The 15,315-nt window shown below is 38.5% G+C and overlaps 2 protein-coding genes across 4 annotated transcripts in view; one reads left to right on the plus strand and one right to left on the minus strand.

Moving 5' to 3' along the window:
• LOC132784263 (B9 domain-containing protein 1) overlaps window positions 1–15,315 on the minus strand; it is a 44,428-nt gene that overhangs the window by 16,759 nt on the left and 12,354 nt on the right. The gene's annotated exons all lie outside the window — the stretch shown is intronic.
• Window positions 1–15,315, plus strand: part of LOC132784256 (A disintegrin and metalloproteinase with thrombospondin motifs 9) — a 41,414-nt gene that overhangs the window by 8,801 nt on the left and 17,298 nt on the right. The window contains exon 1 of one of the 3 annotated variants that reach the window (XM_060789746.1): window positions 8,229–8,318. The exons of 1 other annotated variant lie outside the window; for it this stretch is intronic. In XM_060789746.1, coding sequence (XP_060645729.1) covers window positions 8,244–8,318 — 75 coding nt within the window. In that variant the 5' untranslated portion in view covers window positions 8,229–8,243. Of the gene's footprint in view, window positions 1–8,228; window positions 8,319–10,756; window positions 10,977–15,315 lie in introns of those variants that run through there. One more of the 3 variants, XM_060789747.1, reaches the window with a different exon arrangement.

Consider the following 15,315-nt stretch of genomic DNA (forward strand, 5'->3'; position numbering starts at 1 on the left):
AAACATAAAACATACCAAAAACGAAGAAAAGAAAAAGAAATAGACAGCATGAAGAGCGCAACGAAATGAGTCAAAAGGCCTAAAGAAAAGACTTTGAGAAACCTAAACACACTTATTAATTTTTAGCACTCCAAACAATTGGCAATTTTGCTTAGGTAAAGCAGGCGTGTCAATTACTCAACAATATACACAAATTACTGTGCTCCAGCGCCAACAACAACAACAACTGCGTTAACACCAACAGCAACAGTAACAGCGACAGCAACCAACAACAACCACAGCAGCAACTGTTGCCGACAGCAACAACTGTGTTTGTGTCTACGAATGTAAAATGCGTAGAGCATGATGATAAATTTGTTAACTTCTCCACAGACAGCTGATGGCGAGTGCTGCAAATTTCCAAAAATATTCGATGGTTTTTTAAGTATTACTATCGAATGAAGAATATCAAATACTATATATTATGAAACAATGATTATCGATATTGAATATCGTTAAATTAAATATTGCGAAATAAAGATTTAAAATAAATATTACTCTCGAGTGATGACTATCGATAAAACATACTATTGAGCAATGACTATCGAAATTAAAAGATTTTAAATAATATAAACTTAAAATAAATACTCTCTTACAAATTATAGATTAATTTGTTAACTTCTCCACAGACAGCTGATGGCGAGTGCTGCAAGTTTCCAAAAATATTTGATAGTTTTTTCAAATATTACTATCGAATGAAGAATATCGGATACTATGGATATATTATGAAACAATGATTATCGATATTAAATGATATCGTTAAATTAAATATTGCGAAATAAATATTTAAGATAAATGTTACTCTCGAGTGATGACTATCGATAAAACATACTATTGAGCAATGACTATCGAAATTAAAAGATTTTAAATAATATAAACTTAAAATAAATACTCTCTTACAAATTATAGATTAATTTGTTAACTTCTCCACAGACAGCTGATGCACATTTCCAAAAATATTCGATAGTTTTTCAAATATTACTATCGAACGAAGAATATCGGATACTATATATATTATGAAACAATGATTATCAATATTGTATGATATCATTAAATTAAATATTGCGAAATAAAGATTTAAAATATATGTTACTCTCGAGTGATGACTATCGATAAAAGATACTATTGAACAATGACTATCGATATTAAAAGATTTTAAATAATATAATACTCTCTTACAATAGCAATTTTTCATTTCAAGTAGAATGAGTATTTGTTGTTGCCATAATTATTTTGTGCTTGTGGCTGGCGGCTACACAATGCTGTTGTTCTTGACAGCAGACTGGACTAACAGATGCTAGGCCTACGTCAACAGCTGAGCGAGTGCGTGTGCCGCATTTCCGCCGCTTGCCGATATGGAGCTCGGGTGGTGTTAGGAACAGCGATATATTGTGAAGCATTTAATATGTAATTATGAACACACTATATTTGTTTAAAAATCCATTGTTTAGCCTTTTGTTATATCGCTGATCGATATAAACACCCATACCCATATTGACGGGAATGCCTTGTTATTGTACAATTAGTTTGTATTTATGTTTCGGCTGCTGCTGCTGTTGCTGCTGCTGTCGCTGTCTGTCGTATAATTAAACGACCATTAGGCTATGAAATTTGGGTCATTACCAAAAAGCAACAGCAACAACAATAGCAACAGCAGCCCAAAACTTACGCACGTGCTACTTAGGCTTACTTTTAGAGGTGGAGCGTAAACGACGTTTCCGATGTTTTTATATTTTCGGCTAAAGTCTGTGTTTTTTATGCGTTTTCTTATCAAATTTTAATAACCTCTAAAAAAGGTTAATAAAACATTTAATAATTGTCTCATTCCAACAACATTTCAATTTCCCCACCTCTACATAATTTAGCTGCTGTTGCTGCTGTTGACGTTGCGTGGATGTGTTTATTATGATTATACGATTATGCCTCGATTGCGATGTGCTGTGGGCTGCAGTATATCGATCGACGCATCTGTTCCACATAAATATAATGAAATATATATTAATTCGACTGGCGGCCAGTTTGCATTGACAGCAGTGAATAGAATAGAAGGCGAAAGTCTAAGGTTGCGCCTCCGAGTTGCATGCCCCACAGTCAGAGCATGCGTAAAGAATTTCAACCGTGGGAACTTTGACGCTCCGAGGTTCTGAATGAAGCTTCCAACACTTGGGCTTTAGCTTTGGTGGCAGTGGCTTCGCCTTTGATTATCATTTTTGATTTTTGGCGTTGGCTTTGGCTTTGGCTCGGTCGGGTTTGGCTTTGGCTGCCCCCGGGGCGCAGTTCGTGTTTATGGGTTCACTGACAAAACAGACAGGTAAACTCAATTATTGACTAATGAAATCTGCAAGAAAGAAACAAGCCACAAGAGGGGGGAGCAAAAAAAAAAAGAAACAAGAAATACAACTAGGTAATAAGTGCTGGCAACACTCGCCAGCAGAATTGATTGTTAACCGTAACAGTTTTTGGGTTTTTAAACCTGCCAGGCATGTGTCAAGGAAATTGGGTCATATCATATGGCAAAAAGAATCAGACACACTTCACAGCAACAAAACAGCAGACAGAGAGACAGAGAGGGAGAGAAAAAAAGAGTCACAGATTTGGCGAACAAACTTGTTTCGACCTGAGCGGGGGCATGAGTGACAATGCCCCCAGATATCTAGTAGTATCCACCCACAGGTGAACTCTCTCATTGGGATTTGTCATGCCACCTGGCAAACATGACAATTTGGCAATTGCCAAACCAAACATACATAAAAATCGAATCGATTCGAATCGAATTAAAACGAAATGAATCCAATCGAACGAGCAGCTAGATTGATGGCATTATTGTGCATACGACAACAAGTAAAAATACAAAAATACAATAAATTAGAACCAAACCAGAACGTGGTAAACTGAGACTTGGACTTGGCTTTAGGTTTGGGCTTTGGGGGTCAGAAACACCAGCGGTTAATGAACGCAACTAAAAAACAGCAAACAATGCAAATATCAATCGAAACAACAATTGCCATCGTCTGCAGATTGGTAGTAAAACACAGTTATGGCTACTCATACCTCATACCTCATACTTTGTCGTTGTTGTTGTAGTAAAAGCGATTGATTTCTCAACTACCTCGCGACTTGTTTTGCGATTTTCGCATATCAAGTTAAAACAAAATTGATCGATTTATAAGCCGAACCGAACCTCGAATCAGCAATAAACAACTAGATCGTCGTATTCAAAATACCGTAGCATGCTAATGAGTGTATTCATATGAATTAGCATTGTTTGCATTTCTAATCTGGACTTTTTATATTCAATTTTTATTAATTTTATGACCATCTTTTATTAATTTTAACAGAGACATCTCCGACCCCAGAATGTCTCCTTCTTAAGTAATAGTCTATTCATTTTATGGCCACAATTTTTCGAATTTGGCAAATATTCAAATGCAGGAAGTGATTTTGTGTTTTCGAATACGAGTTTTTGTCTGAAAAATAAAATGAAACATGATCTAGATGGATTTTTATATGGAGAGTGGAAAGAAGAATTTAATGCAGGGTAGTTGACAGTTTATCAGCGTAGAACAACTGTGTCTAATGTCATAAATACTGACTAACATCTTAGTACTTATTTTCACATTCGTTGCCAAGTCTGAGAAGGTTGTCAAGTTAAGTTTGGATTGCCTATAAAGACCCCTCCCTGAATTTATTGCAATAACCATAGTTGAAGGTACGGCTGGCACCTTTGTTTGATTAGTTTCGAATGCTGCAGGTGGCTGAGAGCAGTTAACTAAATACACTCCATCTACAACTCATGTGTGTTGCAACTTAGAGCTGCCCACTAAGGAAAGACCATCATCGCCATCGCCATTGAGAGGTGTGCTGAAAAAAAACAGACATACGATTACGAGTGTGTTATGAGCTAAAAGCAAGAGCTTTCGAGTACTCGAATGAGTGTACATCCAAGCCCCAAATGGCGTTGAATAATTAAATTCAAAAAGAGTCGCTTAAATATGAGTATTAAGCATTTTTAATGTATGCGTATAAATGCCATATTTGCTGCCTTAAATTATCCAACAAAAGCACCAAAGACAATGGCTTGAATGCACTGGTTAGCCCACTTGCGGATCTCGATCTGAGAGACTTATTTGGAGACGAATCTGCGAGATCTCGGATCTCAGATGAGATGATATTGCGGGTATTGAAAGCAGTTTCAGTTCGTTTAACCAGTCGAGTCGAGTCGAGTCGAGTTGATGCTTCAAGTTCACGATACTCGCTCCTTATTGGTGTTAAACATTCAGCAATTCACTTGTTTGCTTTGGCTTGGCCTTAGACAACTAATTGTTTTATAATTTGGCTGCCTTTCTTATCGCCGATTGGCTGTTGGTGTCGACTTCAACAACGGGATCTGGGCATGTAATTCATCAGTGGCATTATCTTCAAAAATATTGGCCCCTGAGTGGCCCCGGAAGCTGGTGGCGTGTATTTACAAATAGGCCCAGCCAGGTCATCGGATCAGATTCGCTTTTTACGCAACCCCTGATAGAAAGCAGCTGTTGTCCGATCGAGGAACTCGCAGCGAAAGTGCTGTAAATGGCTATTAGCCTTTCGCCTCATTTTCGAGAGCATGTAAACATGTCAAACTGTACACAAATTACTCGTAATTCTTGCTGGCTGTGAGAACATCCGACAGCTGCAGGAATCTGTGCCCGTTAAGATATCTGAATGTATATACTTAGTCAACATTTAGAAAGATATATTTCATTACAAGGTTAAGAGACGCTCGCTGTCTGACCGTCTGTCCGTCCCCCAATCATATTTATATATCTGATGTCAAGACGATACGAGACATTCACGACGACGACGGCGACGACGATTCAGACACATGTTGAAAAACGATCGTGAAACAACTCTTGTGTGGTCTAAATACTGAAGACTGAAGACAACAACAAGAGCAACAATTACGAGAATGGTGAAACGGTTTTTTAATGGAGTTCGCAGATCTTGGGCATTTGAAATTGAAATTGTGGTACGTCATGGTGGCACTAAAATGCCATGATGCGATGATGCTCAACGCTCAATACTCAATACTTATTGCTCATTGCTCATTGCGATCTGCTAGATGATTTTTGTAAATTTGCTCGTAATAACAATAAGAACAACAGCGCAATAACAATAATAACAATTTCAACACATTTTGATGAGAACTGTCAAAAAAATTTAAGAAATTCCAGCAGTCACCACCAGTTGATTCTTATCCCAGTCCCAGTCTGAGTCTGAGTCTGAGCTCAAGGCCCAGTAACAGGCTTGTTGCGTTGCTGCTTCGCTGCCTAGTTAATGAATATAATCTCTTTTGATGGATTGACCAGGCCGAGGGACCAGAGCAGAGTGTCTCAAGTCCCCTACTCGGCTTTATATGTGCTATAGCCCTGAACTTTGTTTTGTTTTCCCTTCGTTACGTTTCGATTCATTTCATTTCGCTTAATTTTCGCTTTCTGTACTGCGGCATTGTTTTTATACCCGTTACCTAAAGGGTAAAAGGGTATTATAAGTTTGTGCCGGCAGGAAATGAATGTAACAGATAGAACCCATAAAATATTATATATATTCTTGATCAGCGTCAGTCTGAATGGTTGTAATCAGATAAAAAATTTAGAAGGTATGACAATCTGGTATTTTGTTGTACTCAATGGTATATTTTAAATGTAGTACTATATCAACATACCAATTATAGTATTTGGTATATTTTTAGTATTTTGCGGTATATTAATTTGGTATATTTTAAAATATTACCCCATAATATTCTGTCAGTCTGAATGCTTGCAATCAGATACAAAATTTAGAAGGTATGACAATCTGGTATTTTGTTGTATTCAATGGTATATTTTAAATGTAGTACTATATCAATATACCAATTAAAGCCTTTGGTATATTTGTAGTATTTTGCGGTATATTAATTTGATAAATTTTAAAATATTACTCCACTGCTTTGGTTTTATTCAAAGTAAGTAGCGAGTATCTCGCAGCCGAGCACACTCGCCTGTAGCTTTCTCACTTGTTGGATCTGCTTCTTGTTGTTGGCGCGTAATAAAATAATTCGAAAAATGTATTAATTTTTATGCTTTATAGTCGTCGACGTCGTCGTCGTAATGTTGTTGATTTCTTTTGGGCCTCAATCATAAGAGATCAGTGTTTCTGTCTGGTTTTCTTCAGCAACCGCGATGATCAAGATACCCTACACTGTTCGGCTTATCACAAATACTCGTATCGATAAAGCGGATCTCACTTAGGTTAATTGGGGATTGCAAGGAATTTAAATGAGCTTGTAATTGGCACATTATCGGCTTATCGGATCCTTTCCCTACTTAACTTAATTTGGCAATTGCTGATCTATTTATCTAATTCTTATTCTTTCAATTTAATCAATTACGTTAAACAGTTCCGGCTCCCCTCCAGCGTAGGGCACCGGAGTAGCTCAATTAACTTAGATTATATCTCGTGTGATTGCCGGCGAGCATGTGCTCCCAGAGAACAACGGTGGAGTCTTATCTTCTGGTTGGTTGGTGCCCCAAAAGTCAAAAGAAAACAACGGACCAAAACCAGTTTTACATACGAGTCTGACAGAATCTTTGTTTCTTCCACCTCCCCCTATTCCTGCTGTTCTTTCGATCTTCGGCTTCTTCTTACATTTCTCAGCTGTCGCTTTAATTTTGTTGGTGGGCGCTACAAGAATTTAATGAAGCGTTAATAAGTGTCCAATATGTGCGCTGTTTATAACATAAGAAGGGCTTTATGCTTTATACATTCATGCATACGCCACTAAATAGCTTCTTTGATAGGCATCAGAAATTCATTAATATACCGTAAAGAAATCAACTTAAGAATGTCATGAATGTCATTCCGTCGTATCGAATTTTGCATGCGATTAATATAAATAAAACCCGATGATCTTTGGCACACGTGTAGTACGATTCTTTTGCAGGGTATTCGAGCTGGTTTATGAACTGTTTTTTTCTGTTGTGTATTCCGTTGTTGAAGAGCTGAAGAGCAGTCATTGCCTTTGGTTGCTTTGTTTACGAGTTGTGGCGAGTTGCCCAATCTAATCAAAGATCCAATCATATCATGGACAGTTGTTGCTACAGCTCATTTTTCATTAAGCTTTAATCATATTTCATTAGGAAAATTTCGACAGTTACATTCTGCTCATGGGTGCCAAAACAGGCGCGACAAGGCGTCTTCTTCTTTGAGTTGGGCAGCAATTTATTTGCCTTAAGCAGCAGACCACAGACAGCAGACAGCGGAGAGCAAAAGCAACGTCAACGCCAACGCAGACTGAGACGCCGAAGCAGACTGCAGCATTCGCAGCAACTGCGCCCTTTTGCCTTGTCTTATTTATTGTTGCTGCTGCTGCTGATGTTGCTGTTGTTGCTTGTAACTTGTTCCGTTCTGTATTGTCGTGTCGTGAAGCAACAGCAACAGCAACAGCGAGTTTCTCAGCGTCGGCTGCTGGCGTCGGCGTCATTCTGCGTTCGCATCCAGCACCAGCACCAGCAGTAAAAGCCAACAGATCTCCGAGATCTCTCAGTTGTGCGCAACATGTAGAGCCAAGCATGCGGACGACGCATGTGCGCGACAATACAAACAACAAACAACACCCAACAAACACAAACACACACACACAAGGATAAACAAACACACCCACGCGAAGACAAGATAAATAAAGGACATAAAATCCGAAGCCGAGGCTTGGCCCAAAACGCAAAACGCAAATTACAAAAGCGCAGCTTAAACGCCTTACAAATTGCCCAAGTCTCGACGTCTCAAAGGCAATTCCAGTCTTTTTGGTCTGACCAGATCAGAGCAAAGCAGCAAACAGTTTAGTGAACTTGGACGAGAGTTCATGCGAACAGCCACAACGACACTTCCTATTGCATTGCTGTTGCTCTTGCTGATTGCTGGCGTGCATGCTGCATGTTGCAGTCGTGTTTGTTGTGGCTAAGCGTGTAAATTGCATGTGGGCGTTGAGTCTGCGCAAACTTAAATGCAAACGCGTAGTTATCGAGTACCGAAGTGATATATCGGGTCGCAATCATCGCAGTGAAAATGCAGTGTAAATAGCCAAAAGGCAAAACGAGGAAACAGAGAAAACAGTACAAACTGATCAACTTGTGTGCAGTGCCAATTAAAGTGGTTAAGTGATCAGTGATCAGTGATCAGTGCTCAAGATGTTAGCCACTAGCTCAAGGCCCGTTGAGAATGAGGCCAAAAAGCCAAACTATGCCATCGGGGTGCTCCTTCAGGTAATTAAATTGCATTCGAGTCCATATATAATTATGCTCGAAACTCCAGAAATTATAAGGTATAGTTGTCTACCGCAAAACCTCAGCCGGTTCATCCGAAATTCGCGATTTACTTCCAAGTATCATCAAGTCGTGGCATAAAAGGAAATCGGGGCTCGCTTTTCATTTAGTTTCTTTGCTTTTTATGCTGACCTCAATTGGTGCGCAATAAAATTTGTTTGCTGCTAAATTTTAATGTCTTGTAAAATGTGTTATAAAATTTATGCTCCCAAGTGCGCAGCAGCAAAAGCAACATCAACATCAACTCAAATAGAATTGCTGGCTTGTTTTTTTGTACTCGCACTCTTAAGTGGTTTGCCATAAAAGTCAGCTTCTTTTTTATTGTTTAATTATGATTTTATGATGCTTGTAATTAGGAAATCATAATCATAAAAAAACCAAACAGTTCTTGTTTTTGCAGCTATCTTAATTGGATCGCTCATTATTTGGAGGCAGCCCGTTTAGCACTTCATTATTGAATAATTCCTATTCTTTCCCTTCTCATTCTATTAGCGGGCTTCTCATTTGGAATTTTATTAGATTTTGCGTAATCTGATAGGCAAAACTTCTCTCTATCTCTCATCAAATCTCTTGGAAGTGCATAAAACAAGTTTGACAAGTGGAATTCCCCATAAATTTGTAAGCCACATGAGTGTCACACGCTCTTGGAAAATCACATAAATTCGATTTAATTAAAGATGAAATGATCGCTGAGAAATATGGAAAGAGAGAAACCGTTTGCATAATAAATTGCATATAAAGACTTCCTAGAAGATCAAGATGAACTCACATCTCGTTGAGTTAAATGAGTGCCAAGATCAACGCACCCTCATCATCGCCATCGCCATCGACAATCGCCACAATCGGCATCACAATCGCAATCACGAGCGGACTTTTAGTAGTTATTCTCTGTCTTTTATCTCAATGCCGGCACGGCAATAGTCAAGAGGGACCGAAGGGTATAGGCGCGGGGAGAGAGTGTGGGGCGAGAATTCGTGGGCGCGGCACGAGACTTGTCACAGCCATTTGGCAATTAACGCCAAATAACAACAACCACAAACGAATTGGCAGGCAGAACGATAGAGAGACCGAAATAACAAAGCAACAACAACAACAAAATAATATTTGGGAAATGCGACAAAGATGTCCGCCCCGTCGGACCAGGCGTTCCGACTTTATAGGATCATAAATTCATAGAAGGCATTCGCTGATGCGCAACGTCTAATGAGCCAAAACGCCGCCACACCCTCCCAGTCAACTCAGACACTCTCGAGACTTCAGACACACGCCACAGACACAGACACACTCAGCTCCAGGCTCAGGGACAGATCCCCAAGTATGCGATCAGTATGCACTCGACTCGGATTATGTCACGGAACGAACAACAAATTTCGGGGAAGTCGGAGGGAGGCATCGAGCCAAGTGTCTCGTCTATGGTCAAGATCACAGCGCCCTTGGCGCCATGTAGAGAGGATTTTATTTTGAATTTATCTTATTTTATTTTTTGTAATTCTTGCAGATGTCTGTAATATATTATAAAGTATATAGAAGAAAAGCACAATTATAGATTTGCAGCTGGCGCTAGATATTGACATTTCATTTAAGTATTTCGCTGGTCAATTAAAATTTCTAATGTCTTTTGGGCAATATGCAAAGTTGCCAGATCGTTACGAAAAGATTGAATGCGAAAGTGAAGCAGATGAATAGGGGAATACCCTGGCATATAGACTTTATAAATATTAAACACTTAATATTGGTTCTTTTACCATCGAAAATCCCAAAATTATTATATTATCATATAATAGCTTTTTTGGGGAATTTTTTTTAGACAATATAAATATGAAAAGGAAATACCCCTTGCGATTATCTAAAGGGTATTATTAGCATACTTACACACACGCGCACACCCACACACAGACACAGGAAAATTCTAAATTTATGCTCAGCCTTAACGATCGACCAAAGAGAGCGAGAAAAAAGAAATCATCTTATAGAGATGCGCACAAATCGGCGAATGAATATGAAATTCTTCACAAGTTCAAATCCAAGAAATTTGTGAAATTTACAAGGAAAGATTGGAAATTATTAAACACAGAAAGTTATTAAATAAACACTATAAATATGATTAATTTCCCCTGCATGTGCAAGGATAAAGTGTGGGATGCAAACGCAGCAAGAGCAAAGCAAAATATTTATGTAAACCCCCACTGTACCAACAAAAAAAAGCCAATGAGAAATATAGAGAACTATTTTCCTATTCCCAGCCATGTTTCTCGGTATGATGAGAACCGGTGATGTGTGTTTATACGATGGCATCTTGCGTATATATTAAAGATAGTCGGAGCAAAAGTTTTGCACTCAATTCAGATTCAGTCTGCTTTCGGATTTTGCGAATGCTAAGTCTGCGCGGCAAAAGAATCCAAACATTTTCATGTTCACTCGTCGAAAATGTCGTAAGTTTTATATCATGTTACGAACGAGCTAAACTCGAAAATATATCCCCAAAAAAACGACCGGTAAAATAACACAAAAGTGAACCACAAAGTAAAGTGAACAACGAAGCAAAGTGAACCACAAAGCAAAGCTTCTCACGTATTATTTCGAGCTGTGGACTAAAAGGTGAATATGAAGAGGATTTGGTGAAACTAGTTTAGTATTAACATAAATATCTGGAGGATTGGGAAGATCTTGACTCGGATCACATTCTATTTTCGTTGATTGCGATGTGAATTGAATGTCTTACAGAACTGCCAATTGAATCGAAACTGAATCATTGTTTATGCAAAACTTTAACGCATTTCATCGAAAAAAAGGAGGAAAATCAAGAACTATAAAACTGAAAATAAACTAAACACGCCCTTTACTAAAAATAGAAACACCCACGATTGCTTTTCCTTCTAGTGGGTGTGAGCGTGCAGTTAAAAAGTATAAGAAATAATCGAAAAAATATATGTAGAGAAAATAATTAGTTAATATACGAGTATGTATGTGTATTCAGACATGCAAAAAGCGGCCGCAAAACTAAATAAAAAGCAGAAGAAATGTCGGGAAAATAAACAAAAAACGAAAAAAAAATACAAAAAAAAAGAATTTGTTCTACAAAAATTAGACAAATGATGAGTGAGAAGGCTTTGAGGTTAGATTTATAGCAAAAATAAAATTTCCAAAGGTATCGAAAAAAAAAAAAAAACATGGCAAAAAATAAAAAACGCGGCAGGCGAATCCAAGAGGCATCAATACAAAAATAGCACATGGCCGTCTTTTTTTAATTTTTGGCAATTCTTTTAATTTTTATTTACTTTACCTTATGCCCATTGTTTGTGCTTATGTTTTGGGAGCAGATAGAAGCGTGTCAGAATTTTGATATATTTGTTTGAAATTTGAAAAAGATCATGATCAAATTGGGAACGAGCGGAGAACTTTTGGCGGGTGCAGCCCCATAAAATGTATTATATAATCAAAAAGTAGCAACAACGAGGAAACAATAAAAATGCTTTAATTAATCCACCAAAAGGCAAAGCAACAGCAAAGCAAGCCAAGCGAAAGCATCATCAGCGAAAAAGTCCAACAAATTGCAATAAAAACTGTGATATATGCTAGACATAAACAAAAAAATTATAAATTGGCAATAATTAAAGTAAAAACACAACAGCAACAATCGAGCATATCAAAAATGTAAAAATGAAAATAAATATATGAACAATATAAATATGCAAAATAATAAAAACAAAAATAAATAGAAACAGTATAACTATGTGGCACATGTGGCCGACTTGTTGAGTGCTCAAGTTGAGTGTTATAGTCTGGTGGAAATGTGAGTCGAGTCGACTGGGGTCGGGGCATATTCTCTTGTAAGATTTATTGGCTGTGACTAGACATACCGACATCCGACATACCAACTTAAGAGTAGCATATATATGGCTATATACACATAGAATACATTCGCACATATAATATGCACAATTTTTGACGCTGCTGTGACATAATTTTTTCAGCTTTTTGGACTTAGAGAGTGCCGGTTATCGCCGCTCGCTTCGCCAAAATAAATAAATTTCAAATAAAACGCTGAAACACTGAAAAATTACGTTGTTAATTCTGACAAATCTGTCAAGCATAAATAAATAACCGCATACGAATAAGAATGTGAATCCTGACTAAAACTTCTCAGTGTGTTCTTCCATGTTAGTTGCAACAATGCGGATGATAAGTGCGAGTAGGCGTTAACTGTAGGCCATAACAATGGAAGTAGTTAATAGACATGTCACAAGTTACATGATCTACAATTGCTTTGTTTTTTGTTTTTATTTCACTCGCAGATGCAAAAACGTGCCGGAAATTGCGTGACAGCAGAACACGCTGAAATTCGCACTTAAAAGTCGCGTTAAACATTTCCCTACATACGCTCGAGCTCATATATAACATTCTCATTACCCGTTTTACTTTAACGACTCATGTTCCGATCGGGCATATTAGCTGAGACATCAACCGAGAGTCTTTAGTAAGTTCTTGGTAATCTCTCTTAATCTCTTCAAAACTCTTGCGTATTTATTTATTTATATTTCAATCAAGTTCTTTCCTTATTATTTGATCGGTTAGGGGTATAAAAATCAACAAGGTATTCCATGACTTTTATTATGGCTCACTTCCTTCCCAGAGCGTTTGTTGCTTCCGTTTTATTGTTTCTTTTGGCTCACTTTATTTTTGTTTTGGTTTTTTGCGAAGATCATTTATTATGCGAGAGGCTGTGAATATCGTCGCCGCCTGCTGCCCGAATACCAGCCAGACTGTCAGACGAAGTCCAGTGTGCGTACTGTTTTCTCCGGCTTGCCAGAGGCCAATCAATTTTAATTATCGAACAAATTAATCAGTCGCAACTTTCGTATCATTAAGATTAATGATGCTGGCCAAGCTGGGTGGCAACGGTACCCACAACACAGCACAGTACAACACAGCATAGAGCAACAACAACAGATCCAGATCTACAATGGCAGCACAACAAACGAGAGCTGAATAGATGGTGCCTACTATGCAAATAGCATAGTTATGTATAGGAATCCCGGGCTTTGAGACCAACAACGATCACGAACTCGATCTCCAACCTAAGCGTATCGCATGGCGACCTAAATGAGCCGTGGTTAATGTGATTAGAGCGCGCTTTAATTGCCCGCTTTGTCTAATTATACGCCTGATACTCGCCTCACACTCACACTCACACTCGCACTCGCCTGATACATTTGTAGTACAAACATATCTACACACACGCCACAGTTTGTATGTATTTTCAATCCCAATTTCGAGCAGTAAAATAATTGTCGCGTTGCCGAAAGTGCACTGACCCGCCAAAAACAAAAAGAAAAAATATTGATACAAACACAACCACAAACACACGACATAAAAGTCGAGTAACGAGTACCGAGTACATATGAGTACGTTTTGACGACTCGAATGTACAATTGAATAAGTCTGATTCATGTATCCCGTTGGATATTACTGAAGGAAGACACCCCAAAAAGAAAGAGGTGAAACAGAGACAAAGAACAGAAAATGAGGGAGGGGAAAAACAAATCAAATTCGCAAATTGTACAACGCCAACTGCAACTCTCGGGTCAGTGACGTGCATCAAAAGCTTGACAGATACGAATATGTATCTGACAGATACAAAATGTAAGCGACTAATGAATTATTTATGCCCAAGTCAAGTCAAGTCAAGTCAAGTCGGAGTCAGAGTCGGAGTCGAAGTTGCGTTCTTTCTGAATGAAATTCAAAAAAGGCATCGACTTAGCTTCAACTTCAACTTGCACTTCGATTCGCTTCGAGGCGAGTTGCGAGCCAGGGACAGATACAGATACAGATACAGATTCAACAGCCTCAGGCCCCTCTGCTCTTTGCTTCAAAAGAGGCCTGGCTAATAACAGCAAACGGAGCAGACAGAAAGACTGAAATACGAGCACAAGTTCGAGTGCAATGCTGTGCACACTCACATACACTCACATACATACACACGCACACTCACTCAAACAGTGGGCATGCAAATTTTTAGCGATTAAAAAGCCATAACTTATATTATCAACGCAAAGCGCTGAGGTTAATTGACAGACTGGCAGAAAAAAACTCACCCAGACCAGACCCAGACCCAGACCAAAGTGTTGTGTGCTCGCAAATTAATGCTGCACATAAAAAATAAAAGACAATTATTAGAATAAATGAAACCATGTGAAGGTTTCACTGCAAAGCTTTTCCGCATACAAACGCCAGACCTGAGGCATTCTATATGTTATGTATTTATCATGCACTCTATGCCACAATCGAGGGGAGAGATGCGGCTTGCGGCTAATGAGTGATGGAGGCAAAGATCACATATTTCTATACCTAATAACAATAAGTGCAGCTGACTTTTTCGAAATTTCAAGCGAACTCTTATGTGTATTGAGTGGCTGGCTTCGCCGGAACCGAATTTAATACAAAGCTTCTGCAATATCGTGTATACGTATAGGTGTTTCCGAAGAAGTGACCGCTGGGAATTAACAGCGAGAGTTGCCCGCATACTTTCAGAACAATTCCCACAGTTATGCTGGTTGGTAATCGATCCCATTCATAAGGTTTCCTCTTAATTCTGATAGCAAGAAACTTATACTTACTTTATCGCTCTTTAGTTCTTCATCTGTCTGCATTTAATGCGATGATTGATGTGGCGCCTTCCTAAAACCGCAAAGTCAGAGCTTCAGATTCGGGGGGAGTAATGGGAAGGCTCTTAATGCCAAGTGACAGGGCTGACAGCTGCAGCTGCTGAGCACATTTATCTTTGTCTTTCTTCTCGTATAATAATGATGTTGTTAAGTAATCAATGGATCGCGTTGGCTTTGATATCGATACTCGATTAATTGGCCATCTTCAGCATCAGCTTCAGTTCGCGTGGTCATTTGCATAGGAAACTTTTGAACAGCGCAGACACAAAACA

Source organism: Drosophila nasuta, chromosome 2R, assembly GCF_023558535.2.
Source record: "Drosophila nasuta strain 15112-1781.00 chromosome 2R, ASM2355853v1, whole genome shotgun sequence".
Lineage (NCBI taxonomy): Eukaryota > Metazoa > Arthropoda > Insecta > Diptera > Drosophilidae > Drosophila > Drosophila nasuta.